Here is a 22,623-nt window from a genome sequence, read left to right on the forward strand (position 1 = left end):
GCAACATGGTTGAAAATGTAGTTTTAGATGAAACTGATGCAGGAGTGACAGAGGATTTGGATAGGGGTATGGAACTACTGGGTTTCACAGAGGAAGCAGAGCTTGTCTCTGAGAATTTGGTGACCTGTGGAGTCTCTGGGCTTGAATGTGTACTATTGCTCCAATCTATAAATGAGGTAGACAAATCATGTATACCCAATCCAGTTGTGATTGCCTCTCTAGAAGGTGTGAAGTCAGAGATCACAGAACTAGGAGATGGGGTGCTGTGTTCTTCTGTGGAGGTAACAGGAGAAGCTAAGGTAGGCCCATCAAGATATCCTAGAGAATCGGCAGGTTGGCTTCCTTTCAGAGTTGAAAAAGTTGCAATTGGTTGGACTTCATGACTTTGGCTTAGAAATGTGGATGGCTCTGTGACTAGGGGAACTAGAGTGAAACTATTGAGATTATCAGACACTGAAGACATGGGTGATGTTTCCAGGGACAGGCCCATATTATATGTCACTTGAGAATCCCCAACCTGGCTGGTAGATATTTCTTCTGATTCTGTGATGCTATAGCTAGAAAGTTTGGAGACAATTCTACTGGACAGATCTTCTGATGTAAACTTGGTATCTTCTGATGTAAACTGTTGAAGCATTGGAAGTATCGTGCTATCAGGTGACATGGATACTGTTCTGGATACAGGACGAGAAGAACTGTAAGGCACTTCAGAATGGCTACTAATGAAATCCGTGCTTGAGAACACCTTCTCAGGTATATTTGCTGGTGTTGATATAGTCAGGGGGGTAAATGTCTGTGTCCCAATCTTTTCACGTTCAAGTGATATTGACCGTGTAGGTGAAAGAGTGGATACTTGAGCGGTGGGAAGGGTAGTAGGAAAAGCTTTATTTTCAGACGACATTGATGTAGGTGTGATAGTGTATTTGAATTGGGGCACAGAACTGCCGGTTTCCACATTGGACCCTGGTGTGATCGAAGAAAATTTATTCATCGGTGAAGTTTGGGAAGCATGTGCAGCGTTAGAGCTTGACTGAGGGATGGTACTCCAGTTTGAAATGTAAGTAGTCACAGGATCTGAACTTGGGTGTGAAGCTGTGGGAAACAGATCCTTGGCAACTGTGAAAATAGAGGCAACAGAATCAGGAGACTGTCGGTGTCTGTCTGGTAAGGAAGTACCAGGGGCCAGTGAAAGTGATGCTGGTGTTGTGGAATCTGTAGACAAGGATCCTACCTCAGGAATACCTGTCCATGATGCTGAAGCAGGATTGTTGAAAGGAGCAATGGATTCTGAATGTGGAAGTGTATGCATCCCACTGGACTGGGTGTCCTTGACTGAGGTAGTGCTGTATGTGTTTGGGTAGGTCAAAATGTCTGCCATAACTGGAGAATGTCCCATGGGTCTGCTTGTCATATCTTTTGATTCTGCATTGCTGGTGGAGGTAGGGAGACTGGTGGAGATTCCAGTGGGAGTATCTTCTGAGGTAGACTGATGGGGGGCTAACAGGAACGTGCTGTCAGCAGACAGGGCTCCTGTCTTAGACTCAAAAAGAGAAGGGCTAGTGTGCAATTCACTATGGTTAGGATTGTGTTCTATGGTTGAATTTCTTTCTTCAGATGTACTCAAGTCTGTCCGTGCTGCCTTTGGGGAGAAAGCTGTACCTGTCTCAATCTCTGTGCTTCCAGATGAGACAAGTTGTGAAGGCGGAAGTCTGGTATGTTCCATGGTGGGCATGATAGTTGTGAAAGATTCCTTTTCCCATGAAGCTGATGTAGGTGTGGTGGTGTGTTTGGAATGACGTGTGTGAGTCCCATATTCAATGCTGTTCTCTTGTGTGAGTGAGGAAACAGAGATTGTTTGTAAGACTTTGGAGAGTTGGGCACTGTTGGGGCTTAGTATTGAAACAGACGCTGGTCCTGAGGTTGTATATAATTTGGTAGGGATTGGGTCCTTAGCAACTGTGAAGATAGAGGTGACAGAAAGAGGAGAGCTGGTGCTGTATCTGTCTGCAGTGGCAGGAACTGGAGAATGGGAGGGTGTCTCAGGTGTGGGTCTTGTTGAACTGGCAGGCATGGACGCTTCCCAAGTTGAATGAGTCCATGATGGGGGTGTGGGTCTTGTTGAACTGGCAGGCATGGACGCTTCCCAAGTTGAATGAGTCTGTGATGGGGGTGGAGGATTGACAGAATGAAGCCTGGATTCTGAAAGTGGAAATGTCTGTGTCTCACTGTGCTGGGTCGCTGTGTTTGAAGCAGGGGTTGATGTGTCTTGGGAAGTCAGCATGTTTGATGTCACTACAGAATGTCCCCTGTGACTGGCTGTTGTCTCTTCTGATTCTGTGGTGGTTATAGATCCTGGGAGCCCGATGGAGATTCCAATGGAGGTATCATTTGATGTTGACTGATGTAGCATTGAGAGGGATGTGTTGGGCTCAAACAAGCCTGCTGTCTGGGACTCAGGAAGAGATGGGATAGTGAGCACATCAGTATCACTAGTATTGTGTCCTTTGGTTGTATGCATGTCTTCAGACTTACTATCATTTTTCCATGCTAAGATCAAGGTAGAAGCTGTCTGTCTTTTAATCTCTGCAGTTGCAAAGGAAATTAGTTGTGGAGATGGAACTGTGGTGCCTTCTGATTTGGTCTTAAGTATTGTGAAATATTCATTTCCAGATGAAACTGGTGTAGCTATGGTGTATTTGAGCTGGGGTGTTGAACTCCTATCTTTCACGTGGTTTCCTTTTGTGACTGTGGAAACAGTGGTCATCTGTGAGACACTGGATAATTGTGCACTCTTGAAACTTGTCTGAGGACTGCTATTCAAACTCAGAGTTGAAGAAGTCCCAGATCTTGAGCTTCTGGACAAGTCTATTGGGATTAGATTCTTAGAAATTTTGATGACAGATGTCAGAGAACTAGTAGGTAATATTTTGTGTCTGTCTGTCATGGAAGAAATAGCACGTGAATGCAACTCACGTGGCATTGTTATGGAATCTGTTGATATTGATTCTTCCCAAGGAAAAGAAGCAACATTGTTGAAAGGTGCCATGGATTCTGAATGTGGAAATGCATGTCCTCCACTGGTGTTAATGTGTTTAACTGAGGCAGAAATTGATGTGTCTTCAGAAGTCATCATGTTTGATGTCATCACAGAATGTCCGGTGTGGCTATTTGCCAACATTTGTGATTTTGTAGTGAGGCTGGAACCAGGAGTCCTGATGGTGATTCCAATGGAAGTTTCTTCTGATGTGGACTCATGTAGCTTTGTAAGGGATGTGTTCACAGCAGACATGTCCCTCATCCACGAGTCAACATTTGTGGATGCTTCAGTATGGTTAGGATCATACTTTGTGGTTGAATCTGTTTGTTCAAGTGTTCTAGATTGGATCCAAGTGGTATTCCTACCTTGCTTGGGATTATTATGGGTAATAGGCACGGGTGAGTTTATAGGACCTGTAAAAGAGTGACTATGACTTTGTGATGTGGAATCAACAGGTGATGGAGAGCTCATTCTGACCATAGTTCCCAAGGAATGTTTAGAGCTGATTCCTTCCAGTGGTGAGAATTTTGTCTTGGAAGGGGTATTATAACGTGTGCTGAGAAGAGTGGATTTCTCCATCAATGGATAACTCTGAGAGAGAGTGGAGTGCATTCCTGGCACTAAGGAAGTTTCTGGTGTTCCTTGGGAGGAAACCAAGTTTGGGGTCCCCACAAAACCTGTCTGACTAGTGTCAATGACAGAATTTGCCCCTCCAGTGGACACTTCACTGGAGGGTTCTTCTGGCTTGGCTGACTGATGAGGGCTTGGATAGGAAATGCTGTTCACAGGTTCTGTTATGGATACAAGAACAGAATTAGTAAAGGATGCTTCAAGAAGACTATGAGTATGTTCTGTGGTCGAAATCATCTCAGATATGTTAGTCTCCACCATCATAACAGTCATGGATGTGTCTTGCAGAAGGGTACTATCTAATTCATTCCCATTATGTGTGTCAGTCTTTGTAGAATTAGATGTATTCGTTGAAGCAGAAACAGTGCTCTTCCCTGTGGTTTTGGGTATCAACGTGGACAGTGTGGATTTGGGTACAACTGATTCAAATGATATGCGGGGAGCAGAGTTGGTGGCTTCCATGCTGCTCACCATTTTCTGTGAGTTTTTTGTGCCTTTTGGAGCAGCAAACTTTGAAGGAATGCTGCTTCTCCAATGTAAAGTTGAAGTCGTCACTGTTGTGCTTGTGTCCAACATTCTTCTGCTTGTCCTGGGTGTTGTTCTGAGCCTTGTAGTCATAAATCCAGAAGAACTATGTGGTTCTTGTAATGAGGATGCTACATGAGAAGGCAAAGTTGATTTGGGTTTATTTGACACAGTAAGCTCTTGACAAATAATAGATAATTATAAATTTGTAATCTAATAATACCCCCAGAAATAGTCTTATATATGTTTTTACATATTTATAAGGTGATTAGAACAACCTTATGGTTGATATCTGTATTAATCATATCTTTTTACATTCATCTAGTGGAAGAAATTTTATTCTGGACTTTATGTTGTTCTTGTATAAAAAATTTCTCACTTATTCATATGCCAATATAAATGTATTAAAATAATCATCATATAAATTGTATATAAATTCTCAGGTGAAGTTGGATAAAAATATAGCCTCTAAATAAAACCTACAGTCTTACAACTATAAAAATAAGTCAGGTAGGTAAAAATGCAGAGGATAAATGACTATGGAGTGTTAGCCTCCCTTTCTACAATGCTCAGGGTGCCTCCTAGAAAAGTAAATAGAAGACTATAAGAACCAGATCTACAAAGCAATGTCTTCTGAATATATGGAAACATTTCTCTCATGAACTAATGACTGTTCTACTGGTTTATACAAGACCTGTACAATATTAACATTCCAGCATGGGTAGAGCAACTGAAATGCTATTGACAATTGATTGTGAATGGATAAGAGATTGCCAGTTCTCTTCAGAGATGTGATCCCCGATAAACTGTTCACATCCCAATGGACAGTTGGCCATGCAGCCTTGCACCTATATCCATTATTGATTAGACTCAATGTGTTATTAGAAACAATGAAGAAGCACAGGAAAGAGCAGCAGGAGGAGAGGGGTTGTAGAGATGGCTCAACAGGTAAAGGTACTGGCTCCCATGTTTGGCAACCTGAGTTTGATTCCCAGAATGCACATGGTGGAAGGAAGAAACTGACTCCTGAAAATTATCCACTGACTGCCACATGGACAATGGGACCTACACACACACACACACACACACAAAATCAAATAAATAAATAAATGCAACTGTAATACAAAATTATTATTTACTGAAGGAAAGGTCATAAAGTTGGGAGGGGAACACGATGGAAAAGTCTGGGAAGAGTTGGAGGCAGAAGTGAAGGATGAATATGATAAAAATATATTGCATACATGTTTTAAATTCTCAAATAGTAAATACATTTTTTAAAAAATGAGTCAGTTTGAAGAAGTTATCCATTTGTAACAGGTTGAATCTACAATCAAAGAAATTCACAGCATGGTACATGAATGCCTGAAATTTCTATTATACTTTGTTAGGATGTATATTTGTGTGGTTAATTCTCTCACCAAAGAAAGAAGGAAGAAAGGAAGAAGAAAGAAAGAGAGAGGAGAAAAGGGAAAAGAAAAGAAAAGAAAAAAGAAAGAAAAATAGAAACATCTATGGGTGGGAGATGACTCCGTAATTGCTTATAATTCCATCCCCAGAATGTAGAAGCAGAGCTCCTCAAAGAAAGCTCATGAGGTAAGACTAGCCATACTGAAGACCTCTGGGTATGTTGGCGAGAGTTTCTCAGTGAATAAGGAGGTAAGGGGATTGAAGACTATTCCTGACATCAACTTCAGGAATATATGCACACACATACATACAATGCCCCAAACAAGCATATACATTCCTGAACACACCATGTACACATGCATACAGTTATACATGGAAAGTAGAAAAGAGGGGAAAGATGACACACATGGAGTTGAAACAATAGCTCAGTGGGTAAAAGCAGTCGTTACAAAAGGATGAGGACTTATTTGGATTACAGTGACCATATCAAAAGCAGGTAAGGTCATGCATACATCTGTAATCCTAGCTAGCACTACACAGACTGGGGAGACAAGCAAGTTCACTGGGTGACCAGCTGAGCACAGGTTTCAGTAACAGACTCCATCTCATGGGAATAAGGTGGGAAGTAAGGAAGCATCTTCCTCTGGTCAATTTGTGAGCCTGCATGGGAGTGTGCATCTGTAACACACATTCATTTGCACCACACGCACACACACAATATATGACTAGATTCCCCACATATTCCTAAGGTACTATTTCTTGTACTGCAAGCTAGCATTTCTTTTGGAAGATGTATCTGTGAAAAATTTGAGGTATTCTAGTTTGCCATACTAACAAGTCAAACCCTCTTTGTAAAAACACAGACACTTTGGTCATAGGACATGAAGAAAATATAACAGAACTGAAAGGAGCTTTCTCCCTGTTAGCTCTTTAGGCTTATGGGAGAGAAGAGCCATTAACAATAGTATCCAGATGTGAACCATGAAGGCTGAAATAATAATTAGTCTGGCAAGATATGTTAATGTATGCCATAATGACATAAATATTTAGGATAACCAACCTTTTAAAATTGGATTTAAGGCCCACTCCACAAAAGGAAACTCATGCTTAGTCTTTTAAATTTAGTTAAGAAACCATAGCCAGGAAACTTATACTCCTTAGGGCAGAACCTATTACTATTTAGTTTGCTAAATAAATATAGCATCAAATATGTATGCAGTACAGCTCTCAGTCCTCACCTGGGAAGCTTCTTTGTTCTGATAACTTCTTTGTGATGATAGTTAATATAGAGACTCACAACTAGCAAAATTGCAATGTAAGATTTTGTAGAGTTCTCAGTCGTAAAAAGGATGTCTACTTGAGAGCTCCAGAAATGTTGCAAAAGAAGAGAAAAAAAGAATGTAAGAAGGGGAGGTTGGAAAGGATCAAGGTGAAACAGTGCCTTCTGGACAAAACAAAACTGTGGCACAAATAAACTCCCAGCAGCTGTGGTTGATTGCATAAAACAGAGATAGGTAGGGCCTCTCAACAGTCCTTTGCGAACCTATGTGATGTGGGAGTGTCATATATCAATATGTTGATTTCATTGGTTAAGTCATAAACAAACTGCTTGGGCTCATATCTTAGAACATAGGTGGGTGGAGTAAACAGAACAGAATGCTGGGAGGAAGAGGAAGTGAGGTAAGACGCCTCAGACAGAGACACCATGCTCCCAGCTCCCGGGCAGACACATGCGATGAAGCTCCGACCCAGGATGGATGTAGGCTAGATTCTTCCCGGTAAGACCGGTGCTCACAGATTATTAGAGATGGGTTGATCGGGATATCAGAATTAGCCAGTAAGGGCTAAAACTAAAGGGCCAAGCAGTGTTTAAATGAATACAGTTTGTGTGTTGTTATTTCGGGGCATAAGCTAGCCAGGCTGCCGGGGTTCTGGGGACGCAGCCCCACCGCTCCTAATTACTACAAATGGCGCCCAGACGTGTGGACAACTGTATCCACTGAAAGCCTGAGAAAGCTTGGGAAAGAATAAAGCATGTTTTCTTAGTAGCTGCCATTTCTTGTGTCTACTCTGCTTGCTAGAGGCAAGCAAGCGCTCTCATCTAAGAGAGGCTTCCTGACTCAGCTTTAGCTGCAAACCCCTGCAGCTCATTAAGAGGTCCTGCCACGAAACATTTAAACACTGTTGACGAAAAGCTGAACACATGCTTTTTGGTTTTCAGCCATAGCAGGAAAAAAGCTGTGCCGTTTAAAAATGCCAGTTTTCTGGGCTGTCCTGCCAGGGCAAACTCTGACTCTTTTACACAGGTGGTTCGTGCAGTTTGCAAGTACAGGTTGCTGAAGCTCGCTTGCTGGCAGGGACCTTGAAATGCCATAGAGTTGTGGCAGTAAACATGGCTACAGCCAGTACCTCAGCCATGAGGCTGGAAAGCTAAGGAATGGGCTGGATCTAGCTGCCAAAGCCATGGCTTTAATCCCACCCTTATTGCTCAGTAATTTAAAGGCTCGTGTGGTCAGAAAAAGAGAGATATACAGTAAAGAGAGATTCAAAGACAATGAAAATTTCTAAATGGTTTACAGTGTGTTAAAAATATATGCAAGCTAAAAGTTAAAAGTTCTTAAAAGTAAAAAAAAAAAGGAAGAAAGAGGGTAGTTGGGTGTGGTAGTACACACCTTTAATCCCAAAACTTGGGAGGCAGAGGGAGATTGACCTCTGTGACTTCAAGGTGTGGTAGCACATGCCTTTAATCCCAGTGCCTAGAAGGCAGAGACAAACAGACCTCTGTGAGTTCAAGGTGTAGTAGCATACACCTTTAATCCCAATGCCTGGGAGGCAGAGACAGGCGGATCTCTGAGAGTTCAAGGACAGCCTGGTCTACAGAGTTATTCTAGGTCAAAGATACAGAGAACCTGTCTCAAAAAGCAAAAAGTTAAAAGTAAAAATAAACGAAATAGAGGTTAAAACAAAGCTGTACAAAGATGGAAAATAGACAGAGAATTTTGATACTGTATGCTATTATGCTCTCTTTGAATTGTTTGAATGCTGAGGAAGGAGCAACAACTGCTAAAAGATATTTGTTTATAAATGCTGCTGAACTAATCTAACATAGATATTTTGAAAATGCCTTGAATTTGAAATTTGGATCTAATGACATGATGCTTTGGAAAGGAGTTTCTTATTTTGTTTTCACAGAGGATGAGACCCTGTTCATTTCTTCTATTCCGATATGGTATGATAGACCACGCCCTCCTGAAGGGTTGCTGTGAACATCTTCAGAAAATTGCTTCGCTCAACTGCCAACTGAGATGAAACTAGCACACAGGTTATACCATGAAAGACCTAATTAACAATGCCCCCATTCAGCAGGAAGCAGTTTGGAGAGAAATAACTGTACCCATATTCCCAAAAATTGTTTATAAATATTCTTTTACATTTAAAGGGGGATATGATATAGGTATGAATAATTTGCATTGATATGGATTTTGCTTTAGTGATTTAAATTTAAGGTCAATTTTGTTATATGTATATGTGTTTCTGATCTTGATTAACGTATTGTGATTGTATAGTTCATTTAAAAATACAATGTATATAGGTTGTTAATGGATAGTCATCTATAATAGTTAAGTTTGTAATCATGTTAGATTTTCTAGATGTACATAGATATATTTTAAATAGATATTCTTCATATCTTACAAAGACTGCAGAATATGGCATTTAATGTTTTAATAACTTAGGACTTTTCATGACAATGAGATACTCTGCTCCTGGCAACACCAATCTACTTCAAGAAGAAGATGGGCATCGATCGAAGAGGATCCTTATGGAGTTTGATAGCCATTTAGGCAGGAAACTGCTCTTGCCTGGACTATTGCATAAACTGGACACAGAGAACCGGCAGAGAGAGGACTGCTGAACTTGCCTAAAGGTGAGATAATCTTTCGGGGTTCCTGACTCATGAAGTCTGCAAGACATTCTTCAGGACAAGCAGATAGTGACTGCCTTTGAAATTTTCTGCTTCATGGAAATGTCTGCCAGAAACTATGGGCCTGTAGGCCGAAGATGGATGCCCCAACAGTACAGAGGAGCTTTGAGTGACTGTCCAGGCAGCGAGATGTCTCTGTCATTTCTAGAGTTTGGAAGTTGCTTATTTCTTGTTTGCTTAGGTAATATTATATCATTCTGGAGTCTTTGATGGAGTTAAAGAATATATAGATAGTTATAGTTTTCCTTAGTTATGAAAAAAGATAAAATAGATATAAATATTGTAATTTTTACTTGATAACTGTTTTGTTATATGTAATTTTGCTATGTTAAAGTTAAAGCCTTTTTTTTTAAAACAGAAAAAGGGGAAGTGATGTGGGAGTGCCATATATCAATCTGTTGACTTCATTGTTTAAGTAATAAACAAACTGCTTGGGCTCATAGCTTAGAACATAGGTGGGTGGAGTAAACAGAACAGAATGCTAGGAGGAGGAGGAAGTGAGGTAAGACGCCTCAGACAGAGACACCATGCTCCCAGCTCCCAGGCAGACACATGCGATGAAGCTCCGACCCAGGATGGACGTAGGCTAGAATCTTCCCGGTAAGACCGGTGCTCACAGATTATTAGAGATGGGTTGATCGGGATATCAGAATTAGTCAGTAAGGGCTAGAGCTAAAGGGCCAAGCAGTGTTTAAATGAATACAGTTTGTGTGTTGTTATTTCGGGGCATAAGCTAGCCAGGCTGCTGGGGTGCTGGGGACGCAGCCCTGCTGATCTTATTACTACACCTATGAGATGCCCAAAGGCCCCACCATCCTTCAGTCTCTACAGGCAGTTAGTGGTTACAGAGAAAGGTTCAAAGGCAGAGGTGAGAAACATGGACATTTCTTTAAAAAATCTCAGGGAAGCTAAGGACTAGATTAGTTTTAGGACACTCTGAATGTTATAAAAAGCTTTCTTTTGCTTGTCTTCATAGATAGTCCTGCAGTTGAAGGAGCTGTAGCTTGGTTTGATAGCTAAATTAAAGAAACTTAGCATTGTTTAATGTGATTGAGGTATTTATGAATTTTGGAGAATAAATCAGTTGATTGGTCCTCACCAAGGCAGGAAAAAAAGGACAGGCATAATTATAATGACAAGAAAAAGGGGAAAAATCTTTTACTCTGGAGTATGGTTGAATCCTTTAACCAGTTATGAAGAAAAATCCCAGCAGAACTATCAACTGCTTGAGACTTTTCTAGAATTCTCATCAGAAACTCCCTTTATGATAAAACATATCCTTAGCTTTTATGCAGCCCCGATGACTCCTGGTTTTACTTTTATCAGAGTATAATCACATCCAAGGCAACATGCGAGACACTTTATAACCCATGTATCAAAGGACAGAGATGGGCAAGAGAAAAACACTTCCTAATAACCTTTCCAGACATAACTTGAGAACCACTAAAACATCAACAATCATAAGACACTTCATTTTCACTACCTCATAAGGAGCCTATATTCGTAAGTGGATAGGTCTTACTTTTTTCACTAGGTAACTGTCTTTTTCTTGATTCTTATATTTAAAATCTTTATTGAAATATCTTTAATAAATTTTCAGTTGTGATTCATGCTAGCTCATCCTGAAACTCTTTTCTCTATTAATGTCTTGAATCCTAGTGTTGCTTATGTTGAGGTTCCTAAAATGGTAAGGGAATGCCTCAGGCTGCTGAGCATGAGAGTGTGGAAGGTGTGTCTCTCTGCCCTTAGTCAATGGCATCTAGTGACATTTGCCCTCACTCATTCCTAAGACAGATATTTTTTTTCCTGTTGTGCCAGATAGAGACATGTGGGATCAAAATGTCTGGAAACACTGCTGGTTGTTGTAGTTAGGACTTTGGATGCTGCTACCTTCTAATGAGTAGAGATCCTATGATGAAGTCCAACACCTACCAACACAAGGGGGAGCTTCCTAATCTTCAGCCCCTAAAATGATTATCCGGCTCCATTTACATGACTGTTAGTACTGTGACTGGTAAACTCCAGCCTAAAACACTTGAGCTCTCTCAGCGGAAATAAGCAAATAAACAACTCAGTAGGTTACAAGCAGTATCAATAAAAATAAAGACAGGGTCACAAAAGAGATGGTTAAATATTTAAGAGTAATTTTTGCTCTTGCTGTGAACCTGAGTTTGGTTCCTAGAACCTGCATGATAGGTCACAGCCATCTTTACTCCAGTTACAGGGATATAATACTTTCTCCTGACCTCTGAATGCTGCAGATAGGCTCATAAGGCACATGTATGTAAACATGCTTGCAAACAAACACTCATATATAAAACAAAATAAATATAACCCCAAGGGGATATAATGGAATAAAATATAGCAGTATGTTAAATGAAGCAAAAATAAATTATCTTTGAAAGCTTTCTTATAGGGTACAACATTTCACTTAGCTGAGGAGAATGAATTTGGGAGACCTAGTGCACAAAACCGAGCATGCTGGACACACGGTTTTGAAAGAAAATGACTCCATATATGTTTGCCTACTTGGTCCCTATTCATGGAACTGTTTGAGAATAGTTAGGAGGTATGACTTTGTTGGAAGAGGTATATCACTAGTGGCTGGATTTGAGGTTTCAAAGCACTTGCTTAATTCCTAGTGTACCTCTCTTTGTCTCCTATTTGTTGATCAAAATATAAGCTTTCAACTGTTCCTGCCATGCCCTTGCTCCATCATCATGGACTCTAATCTTTGAAACTGTCAGCCCAAATTAAACACATTCTGTTAAAAGTTACTTTGGTATCTTATCAGAGGAATTCTAATAGAGCAAAAGCTGGCTCAATGGAGTGAGTGGGCTATTGCCATTAACAGGACTGACCATGCTGTTTCTGAGAGGAATTGAGACTTTGGACCAGGAAAGCAGTTGAATGATATAAACAGTACTTAATGGGGCATCCTAGTAGAAGCCTGGAAGACAGCACTGCTGAGAGATGGAGCTCAGGATGTTACAAAGATATGAGTAAACATGATAGAGACAATTCTTGTGGTATCTTGGCAAAGAATGTGGCTGCTTTTTGTCTGAGACTAAATTAAAAAGTATTAATAAGTATTTCCTAGAAGGCAAAGACTTCAAGACAGTCTAATAGCTACCCAACTTTGTGGTTGTTAGTAATCACTTTTCCCAAGAAGAAGAACAAATGGGGCTAAAAAAGTGTACAATTTGAAAAGAAAAACAGTTCCAGGAAAGTAAATGCTGGAGCCTATGCTTATACTGTAAGAGATGAAGTTAAAGACAGGCCTATTCCAAAATGGAATAAAGGGAGAGATGCCCTGAGGACAGGACTCCACTTAGCTAGGCTTTCACCTTTAAAAAGGAAAGAACCTGAGAAATTTTGTGCTCTTATGGAATAAGAATGGAAACCTTCAAATGTGATTTAATGTGGACAAGCTCAAGCTCCACCTCAGGCAGGCAGTTGAATCTGGCTAAGCTGTACACATGTTCCTGGTGTTATATAGTCATAAAGGCATATGAGTAATAGGGTTCTAGAATCTTCCGTGGTTAAGGATAGCTGCTGAGGCCAGGCATGTTGTGAGGGAGATCCTGTAGGCCCATATTTATACATGGGTATGGCCATGCCTCCCTTCTCATCTGGAAAAATAATTTGGGGTCCCAGCTGGCACTGGATCCTGACAAGGTCCTGAGAGACCATTGCATGGTCACTGTGAAAGTGAAGTCTTGTTGTGTGAAAGATCTCAACATGTTTGATAAGGTACCATCCTTTGACATGATAATGTATGCCCTATGCCATTACTGGGAATATGTAATTTGCCTTTTGATCTTATAAAAGATCACAATTAAGAAATTGCCTTGAATCTTAGAAGAGACTGTAGACTTAGGAGGTTTAAACTGTGTAGAGACTGTGAAAGACTATGGGGACTTTTGAAGTTAGATTCAATACAATTTACATTATGATATGACCATGGGTCTATGAGGGCCATGGAGGGGAGGGAATGTGATGGTTTGGATGAGAATGACACTGATAGGTTCATATTTAAATATTTAGTCTCTAAGTACTAAAACTATTTGGGAAGTATGCTGAGTTTTGGTGTTATTGGAGGAGGTTGTCACTGGGGCTAGCTTTGATGTTTCCAGAAATTTACGCCATTTCCAATGTGCCTATCTCTGCCTCCTACTTGCAGATCAGGAAGTGAGCTCTCAGCTGTTTCTGCTGCCATGTCCTTATTGCACCATCATGGACTGTAACCTTCTGAATTACATTCATATAAGTTGCCTAGGCCATGGTTTCAAATCAAAGCAATAGAAAAGAAACTAAGACAGTGACTCACACATGTAATCCCAGCACTCGGAAAGCTAAGGCAGGATGATTTCCCTGAACTTGAAGACAGTCTGGGCTACAGAGTGACTCTCAGTGCATCGAGAGATATATATCAAGATCCAAAACAAAAACAGAACCACTGTAAGCATAGTAACTATAGATAATAATGCCTTATACATTTTAAAATTGATAAGAGAGTAATTTTAAATGTTCATGCCAATTAAAAATGATATATAGGTATGATGACAGAGACACTGACTAACAAAATAAGTGATTCATGATTATGTATACATATGTATGTGCACATTATTGTATCACATTACAGGGGCTACTACAGATATCAGCATCGACCAGATTCTTTGTATAGAATGCAGAAGTTTGGGGACTGGGTAGATAGCAGATAGATCAGTGATTAGGGAGGCTTATTGCTCTTGCAGAGGACCGGAGTTCAGCTCCTGCCACCACTTTAGGTAGCTTACTACCTCCTATGATGCCAGTTGTTTCAGGGAACCTGATACAATCTCTCAGATTCTGTGATCACTCCACTTACATGCGCGCGCGCACACACACACACACACACACACACACACACGGACACTTAACAAGTAATAGAAACAAAGTTTTAAAAATGGGTTTGTTTTTTCATAGAACCAACAGATACTCCCTGTACATTTTATTTCTATATTATTAATAGAACCTAAAATGTAAGCAATTGCTATATTGTATTGATTATGCAGTAATGACAAGAGAAATATCCTCCATATTTATTTATAATAAATGCATTTTTATCCCTAAACACTTTATATGCACTGTTGATTGAATCCATTGATAGAAACTCCAAGGCTATGGAGACTGGTTGTATACAATGTAATGGTCTGTCCTCTATGTTGTAATAAGAGAGGCGACGGGCTGTGTCCCGCCACCCAGCTACTGCACGGCGGCTGCCTGGCTAGATTATGCCCCAAAATAATTACACGGAAACTGTATTCTTTTCAACACTGCCTGGTCCATTAGTTCCAGCCTCTTATTGGCTAGCTCTTACATATTGATCTAAACCATTTCTAATAATGGTGTGTAGCCCACAAGGTGGCTTACCAGGGAAGATCTTAACCTGCAGCTGTGTTGGGTAGGAGAATTGTGGCGACTGCCTGACTCAGCTTTTTTCTCCCAGCCTTTTGTTCTGTCTACTCTGCCTACCTAATTTTCTGTCCTATCAGGGCCAAGCAGTTTTCTTTATTAATTAACCAATGAAAGCAACAGATAAATATAAGACCCACCTCTATCATTTCCCCTTTTTCTGTTTAAACAAAAAAGAAAGGCTTTAACTTTAACATAGTAAAATTACATATAACAAAATAGTTATCAAGTAAGAATTACAGTTACAATATTTATATCTATTTTATCTTTTATCATAACTAAGGAAAACTATAACTAACCATTCTTCAACTCCATCAAAGACTCCAGAAGGATATAAGATTACATAAGCAAACAAGATATAAGCAAATTCTAAACTCTAGAAATGACAGAGACATCTTGCTGCCTGGACAGTCACTCAAAGTTCCTCTGTACCATTGGGGCATCCATCTTCAGCCTACAGGCCCAAAGTTTCCAGCAGACATTTCCATAAAGCAGGAAATTTCAAAGACAGTCAGTCATTATCTGCTGTGTCCTGTAGAATGTCTTGCAGACTCTTTCATGAGTCAGGAACCCCGAAAGACCATCTCACCTTTAGGCAAGTTCAACAGTCCTCTCTCTGAGGGTTCTCTGTGTCCAGTTTATGCAACAATCCAGGCAAGAGCAGTTTCTTGCCCAAAGTCTTGCATACACAGAATGTGGATACATTTGACTATGGCATTGAAACATGGGTAGAAGAAGCAATTTCCAATGGTAAAAGAAGACATCAGAATACCAAATGTTTTAATTGTGGCAAATTGGGTCATATGAAAAGGAATTGTAGACAACAGATTTACAGAAATAATAATAATGCATCTTCTAGAAATAACAGAAATAGGAGGACTCAGCCTTCAGGTTTATGTAGAAGATGTGGGAAAGGCAAGCACTGGACGAATGAATGCAGGTCTACAAGAGATAGACAAGGCAACCTGTTACAGATGGGAAATGCAAGAGGGGGGGGCCTCGCAGGCCCCCATGGCAAATATGGTTCAGTCATTTCCAGTTACTGCAGAGAACGTGCCTCGTCAGGACAGTTAGGAAGCCCCATGCCTACTGTTGAAAGCAATAATGATCAGAAGGATGAGTTCCATCTGTTTTGGCAAACTTCTATAAGTGATCAAAGACCAAAGTTAAGAGTGTGTGTAAATGGCATTTTTATTACTGGCCTGCTGGACACAGGTGTGGATGTAAGTATCATTACCCCAGAATCTTGGCATCCATATTGGCCTCTTCAGGATGTAAATGTTCAGTTCCTGGGAATTGGAACCCTATCTCGAGTAAGACAGAGCATGAGATGGGTTGAATGCATAGGGCAAGAGGGACAAATAGGAAAACTAAGGCCATATGTAGCCAATATTGCAGTGAATTTATGGGGTCGTGACCTATTACAACAATGGAATACCCAAATTAACATTCCTGCTACTTCTAGAGCATATATTTCTGAGAATAATATTAAAAGATATTACAAATGAAGAAAACTGGCCATTCGGGCTGTACAAGAACACAAAGCAATTGATGTCCCTTCAGAGATACCAACAGCCTTGCCTCTAAAATGGTTGACTAAGAAACCAATATGGACAAAGCAATGGCCTTTAGCTGAGGAAAAGTTACAGGCTTTAGAACAGCTGGTCCAAGAGCATTTAGATGCTGGACATATAGAAGAATCTACCAGCCTTTGGAATTCTCCTGCATTTGTGGTTAAGAAAAAATCAGGTAAATGGAGAATGGTGACAGATCTCAGGGCTACCAACAAGGTTATTCAACCTATGGGCCCTCTGCAATCTGGAATTCCTTTGCCCTCTTTATTACCAAAAAGGATGGCCTCTCATAGTTATTGATTTAAAGGATTGTTGCTTCCCTATACCTTTACAAGAACAAGATAGAGAAGTTTGCCTTCACAGTACCTACTTATAATAATTCTCAACCTTCGAGGAGGTACCAATGGGCTGTTCTCCCACAGGGCATGTTAAATAGCCCCTCCCTGTGCCAATATTTTGTAAATCAACCATTGCAAATGATACACAAGAAATTTCCTAAATCGATAGTATATCATTACATGGACAACATTTTGTTATCCGATTCAAACATGGATATTTTGGAAAGACTGTTTGAAGAAATAAAGATAGTTTTACCTAAATGGGGATTGCAGATTGCTCCTGAAAAGATTCCGAGAGAGATTCTGTTAATTATTTAGGTTATAAAATAGGTTTGCAAAAAATTAAGACACAAAAGGCACAAATTAGGAGAAATCGCCTATGGACTCTTAATGACTTTCTATGACCAGCTATTGGGATAACACCTGATCCAATAATTCATTTGAACAAAACCTTGGATGGGGATAAAGATTTGAACAGTCCCAGAGAATTAACAGTTCAAACAGAAAAGAAACTGACAATGATTGAGGAAAAATTACAACAGGCACACGTGGACAGGGTGATTGTATTCTCATCAAAAATTTCTCCTACAGGAATTTTAGTGCAGAGAGATGATATTATCTTGGAATGGATCTTTTTACCACATAAACCAAGTAAGAAACTTAAACATTATGTGGAAAAAGTCTCTGAGCTAATTATAAAAGGCAAGTTGGGAGACATTAATAACAATTATCCAAAAAGCAAGAAGCTTAACTTCATAAAGAGAACTTCTTGGATCCTTCCTCGAATCGTTTGTGATGCTCCAATAACTGGAGCCCGTACATTCTATACTGATGCGAATAAATCAGGGAAGGCAGGTTACAAATCAGAAGACTTGGGTAAGGTGGAACAAAGTCCTTATGATTCTGTCCAGAAGGCAGAATTATATGCCATTCTTATGGTGCTAAGGGATTTTAAAGAACCTATTAATATAGTTACTGATTCACAATACACCGAAAGAGTTATTTTACATATTGAAACTGCTGAATTTATACCTAATGATACAGAACTAACCTCATTGTTTATCCAAGTACAAGATATGATCAGGAACAGGTTTTGCCCTATGTATATAACACACTTCCAATCCCATACGGGTCTGCCAGGTCCTCTAGCACAAGGTAATGCAGAAATTGATCAATTATTGATTGGTAGTGTGCTACAAGCCTCTGAATTTTATAAAAAGCATCATGTTAATAGCAAAGGCTTGAAGAAAGAGTTTTCTATTACATGGCAACAAGCTAAGGAGATTGTAAAGAATGCCCTACTTGCTCTTTCTATAACCAAATGCCACTGCCTGCAAGGGCTAATCCAAAGGGCACTCAAAGGAGTGAAATTTGGCAGATGGATGTGTTCCACTTTGCAGAATTTGGCAAATTAAAATATGTTCATCACACCACTGACACTTATCCAGTCTTTCAATGGGCAACTGCTTTAAGTTCAGAAAAAGCTGGTTTCATAATCACTCATTTATTAGAAGTCATGGCTATCTTGGGTATACCTACACAAATAAAGATGGATGATGGTCCTGCTTATGTCTCTAGGAAAATGAAACAGTTTTTTGATTATTACAATATCAAGCATGTTACAGGTATACCATACAATCCTACAGGTCAAGCAGTCATAGAAAGATCAAATCGAACAAACAGAAAAGGGTGGAGAACACACCCAGAAATAGGTTACATAATGCTTTGTTAACCTTGAATTTTCTCAACGCTAATGAGAAGGGAACAATGGCTGCAGAAAGACATTGGATAATGGAAAAGTCTACTGAACTAAATCAACCAGTTTATTTCAAGGATATGCTGACCTCACAATGGAAGCCAGGAGATGTGCTGCGTTGGTGGAGGGGTTTTGCTCTTATCTCCACAGGTGAGGAAAAATTGTGGATACCGTCAAAATTAATAAAGGTTCGGTTTGAAGAAGAGAAGCCACTTGGAAAAGATAAATAACAATTCATTCACAAGGATGGCGACCATGCTGATGGTAAGAAATACAGATAGGCTGGGGGCAGGGTTCTTTTCTTATCTCCACAGGAAAACACTCATCTTCAAAGAATTTAAGGGACCCTGAATATTTAATTACTGATTGATGGAAACTAGTTACGACCCACTAAGGATCAGTAATAAAACTAAATATGTGCTGTAAGTATTAATTTTTTATATGTCTTATCAAACATTTCTTTATAAATATGTAGAGGTGGTTTTGGAGTTGGACTATGGCTCAGTCCCTCTTCAATTCCAAGCCTGTTGATAAGAGATATCTCAGAGTTTGTGTCTCAGGTCAGGAGCCATGAAATGGGACAGAATAAGAATAATTATATACTTGATAAACTTTCTTTGCCTTTCCTCATATCTGTGTCTTTCTTTATATGTCAGTATATGCCTTTGTTGTTAATGTTTAAATTTCCCATAACAAGCAACAAATTTTCCTACAGTAATCTTTGAAGTTTCCAGGATGAAGTTGGGGTCCCACGACATCAACTCAATCTGGTTATTTTGACATCATGAATATTTTTTTAAGCACTAAAATTAGACCTGTTTTTTGGTACCAACTGCACAGACAATTTCGAATGGTGCACATTTTTGACAACACTCTGGCCAGACCTTCTCAAAATGCTCAGAGACTAGTTACAATTTTCTTAGGTCAAAGGTTAATTTGGGAATTTTACCATCATTTGCTTTCACAGGACCTCCTAAGAAGAACGTCGCCACCATGTCAGCTGGAAGCAATCTTAGAGGACTACGTCCCCTCTCCCAACAGTTTGCCCTCAGGGTTAGGGACATCATTTAGTGGTTGGTATAGGATTGAGGGGATGGGAGAGATATTTTATGGAATTACGGGTACTTTCAAAATGGAGGGGAGACCAGCCTGGTCTACAGAGCTAGTTCCAGGGTAGGCTCCAAAGCCACAGAGAAACCCTGTCTCGAAAAACCAAAAAAAAAAAAAAAAATGGAGGGGGGAATAACTGGTTTGATGGGATGATTGGTATTTGTGAATTACTGGTTTTAGAAAATTGTATTGGTACTGTTTCTTGTATATTGATATATTGAATATTGAATGTGAGTGTTCCTACCTCTATTTTTGTATAAGAGCATGCTTATAACTTTGTCTATATTATATTGATACACTTACCATATTACAATGTACATTGCTACCTCTGATATTATTTATAATAACATTTTTACATTTGTTATGTAATGACACTGTTTACAGTTGGAGATCATTGTCTTCATATATTGCACAGTTGTTTATTCTCTTAGTCTTCAAGTTAGATAGGTATTGAGAATTATATGTTTGTCATATTTATTTTTAGGATAATCAGGTTTTTTAGATAGAGATTATATTTAGTATAGATAGTATAATCTTCAGCCTCTTCGAAGAGCTGTAGAAAATGGCCTTTAATCTAACCTACAATTCCGTGCCAACGAGACACAATCACTCCTGGCAACACCACTCTACTCCCAAGAGAACGTTGAGCACTAAAGACACTCCACTGGGAGCTTGTTTTCTTGGCAGAACTGGTCTTTGGGTTAAGAAAAACCCATTCCTCAACTACTGACAAAGATATCCATAAGTGGATGAAACAGGATTGTCTTATCTTGCCAAGACAGGGTAGGATAGTTCTAAGAAAGTTCCTTGCCTTTATTTATTTATTTATTTATTTGTTGTTGTTTGTTTTTCGAGACAGGGTTTCTCTGTGGTTTTAGAGCCTGTCCTGGAACTAGCTCTTGTAGACCAGGCTAGTCTTGAACTCACAAAGATCTGCCTGCCTCTGCCTCCCAAGTGTTGGGATTAAAGGCGTGCACCACCACCGCCCGGCTAGTTCCTTGCCTTTAATAATGGTATGTCAGTTATGTTAGGCCTTAGCCAAAGTTGGTTGACTCAACATTGCAAACGATACTTTGGGTGATTGCCCAGGTAGTCAGTTGTCTCTGTCATTTGTTTCACATTTTGGATATCTCTTGTTTGTTAAGTAATATTAATTCTCTTCTCAGATCTTTGACAGAGTTGAAGATTAGATAATTGTAGTTACTCTCTATATTATTTAGACTCCTTGGAATAAAATGTTTATTGTATTTATTATTTGTTCCTATTGTGTATAGTTGTATTTGGTTCGGCTCTATCTTATTTAGACAAAAGGGGCAGATGTAGGGGTAGCCCCAGCCAATCACCTTGCTTGTAGGGCGGGGTCACCTGAGGATATTTTTTACTAATAAATATTGCTGGTGTGCTTTCCCCCTTCCCTTCTGCTTTCCTGTTCTTCGCTGGAACTTCTGGTTCTGTGAGTCTCTTTCCCAATTAAAGCTGTATATATTATTACAATTTCTGTCTGCCTTCATTTAAGCCGCTACACCTGCCCTTTAAGAGATAAACCCTACCCACTCCCCCCTGCTGGGGCAATCTGGTACCTCTCTCTGCCCAGTCTTGTCTCCTCTCTCCTATCCTCTCTCTCTCTCTCTCTCTCTCTCTCTCTCTCTCTCTCTCCTCTCTCTCTCTCTCTTTCTCTCTCTGTTTCTCCCTCCCTCCCTCCCCCTTCCCTTTTATTGAATAAACTATATACAAACTCACTCTGCATGGCTTGCCTATCCATCTCTGTTTCTCCCCCACCATGGCTCTTCATGGGACCAACTGCCGCACCGACCTGCCGAGGTCTCTGCAAATCCATCAAGGTCTCTCACCCACCATCTCCTACCCACTTGGGACCCACAGAGGCCTCAGTGGTAGGACCCAGCTGCTCCACATGGCCCACTGCCTCTGGTCCTCGAGAAACCCCAGCATTTTATATAAACCATTACATACATAGCCTGTCTATGCACAATTTAAAAATGTTTTCAACTGTATCATTCACATAAGCAAAATTTCTCACAACACTCGATACATTTCCTACTTAGGGTCTAAGTCTTCACAAGCTTTAACTTGGCCAGGCTCTTTCTACATTCCCTTCTGCCTGATGGGGTGTTGTAGGATCAGCAGGGCTGTGTCCTGCCACCCGGCTAGCTTTACCCAAAATAATTACATGGAAACTGTATTCTTTTAAACATTGCCTGGCCCGTTATCTGTAGCCTCTTATTGGCTAATTCTCACATCTTGATTAACCCATTTCTAATAATCTGTGTTGCACCATGAGGTGGCAGCTTACCAGGAAGGATCTTAACCTGCGTCCATCTTGGAGAGGAGGGCTATAGCGTCTGCCTCACTTCCATTCTCCACAGTATTCTGTTCGGTCTACTCTGCCTATCTAAATTCTGCACTATCAGGCCAAGCACTTTTCTTTATTAATTAACCAATGAAAGCAACAGATAGAAGACCCACCTACATCACTGGGGGGCTGGCTGGGTTTCTTCACAACAGTCCCGTGTTTCATCTGCCTGAGCACCAACCTCTACACACTCCAGCAGCTTAGGTGGTGAATTTTCCCCTTCCAGTCAGCTTAACCATTTCTCAGAACCCGAGGAATTGACTGTTGAGCTTCTGGCAATGCTCTGGTGCTCCCAGAAATGAGGGGATTGCCCCCAACCCAGCCTTCATGGCTACAGTTGAGCCCTTCACTAACATTCATCTTGCGTTGGTTCCCATAGCTAAAGTAGTGACCAAATTACCTGGGGTACCTCCAGCGCTAGCATTGCACACACTGA

The 22,623-nt window shown here is 40.2% G+C and overlaps 1 protein-coding gene across 1 annotated transcript in view; it reads right to left on the reverse strand.

Annotated features, from left to right (window-relative positions):
• The window catches only part of LOC121451308 (mucin-16-like), a 192,194-nt gene that overhangs the window by 158,508 nt on the left and 11,063 nt on the right, over nt 1-22,623 (reverse strand). The window contains exon 2 of the mRNA XM_041656777.1: nt 55-4,323. Within this exon, the coding sequence (XP_041512711.1) occupies nt 55-4,323 (4,269 nt within the window). The remainder of the gene's footprint in view (nt 1-54; nt 4,324-22,623) is intronic.

Source organism: Microtus oregoni, unplaced genomic scaffold (genome assembly GCF_018167655.1).
Source record: "Microtus oregoni isolate MIOR12 unplaced genomic scaffold, Mior012 000008F_ref0000371, whole genome shotgun sequence".
NCBI classification, from domain to species: Eukaryota; Metazoa; Chordata; class Mammalia; order Rodentia; family Cricetidae; genus Microtus; species Microtus oregoni.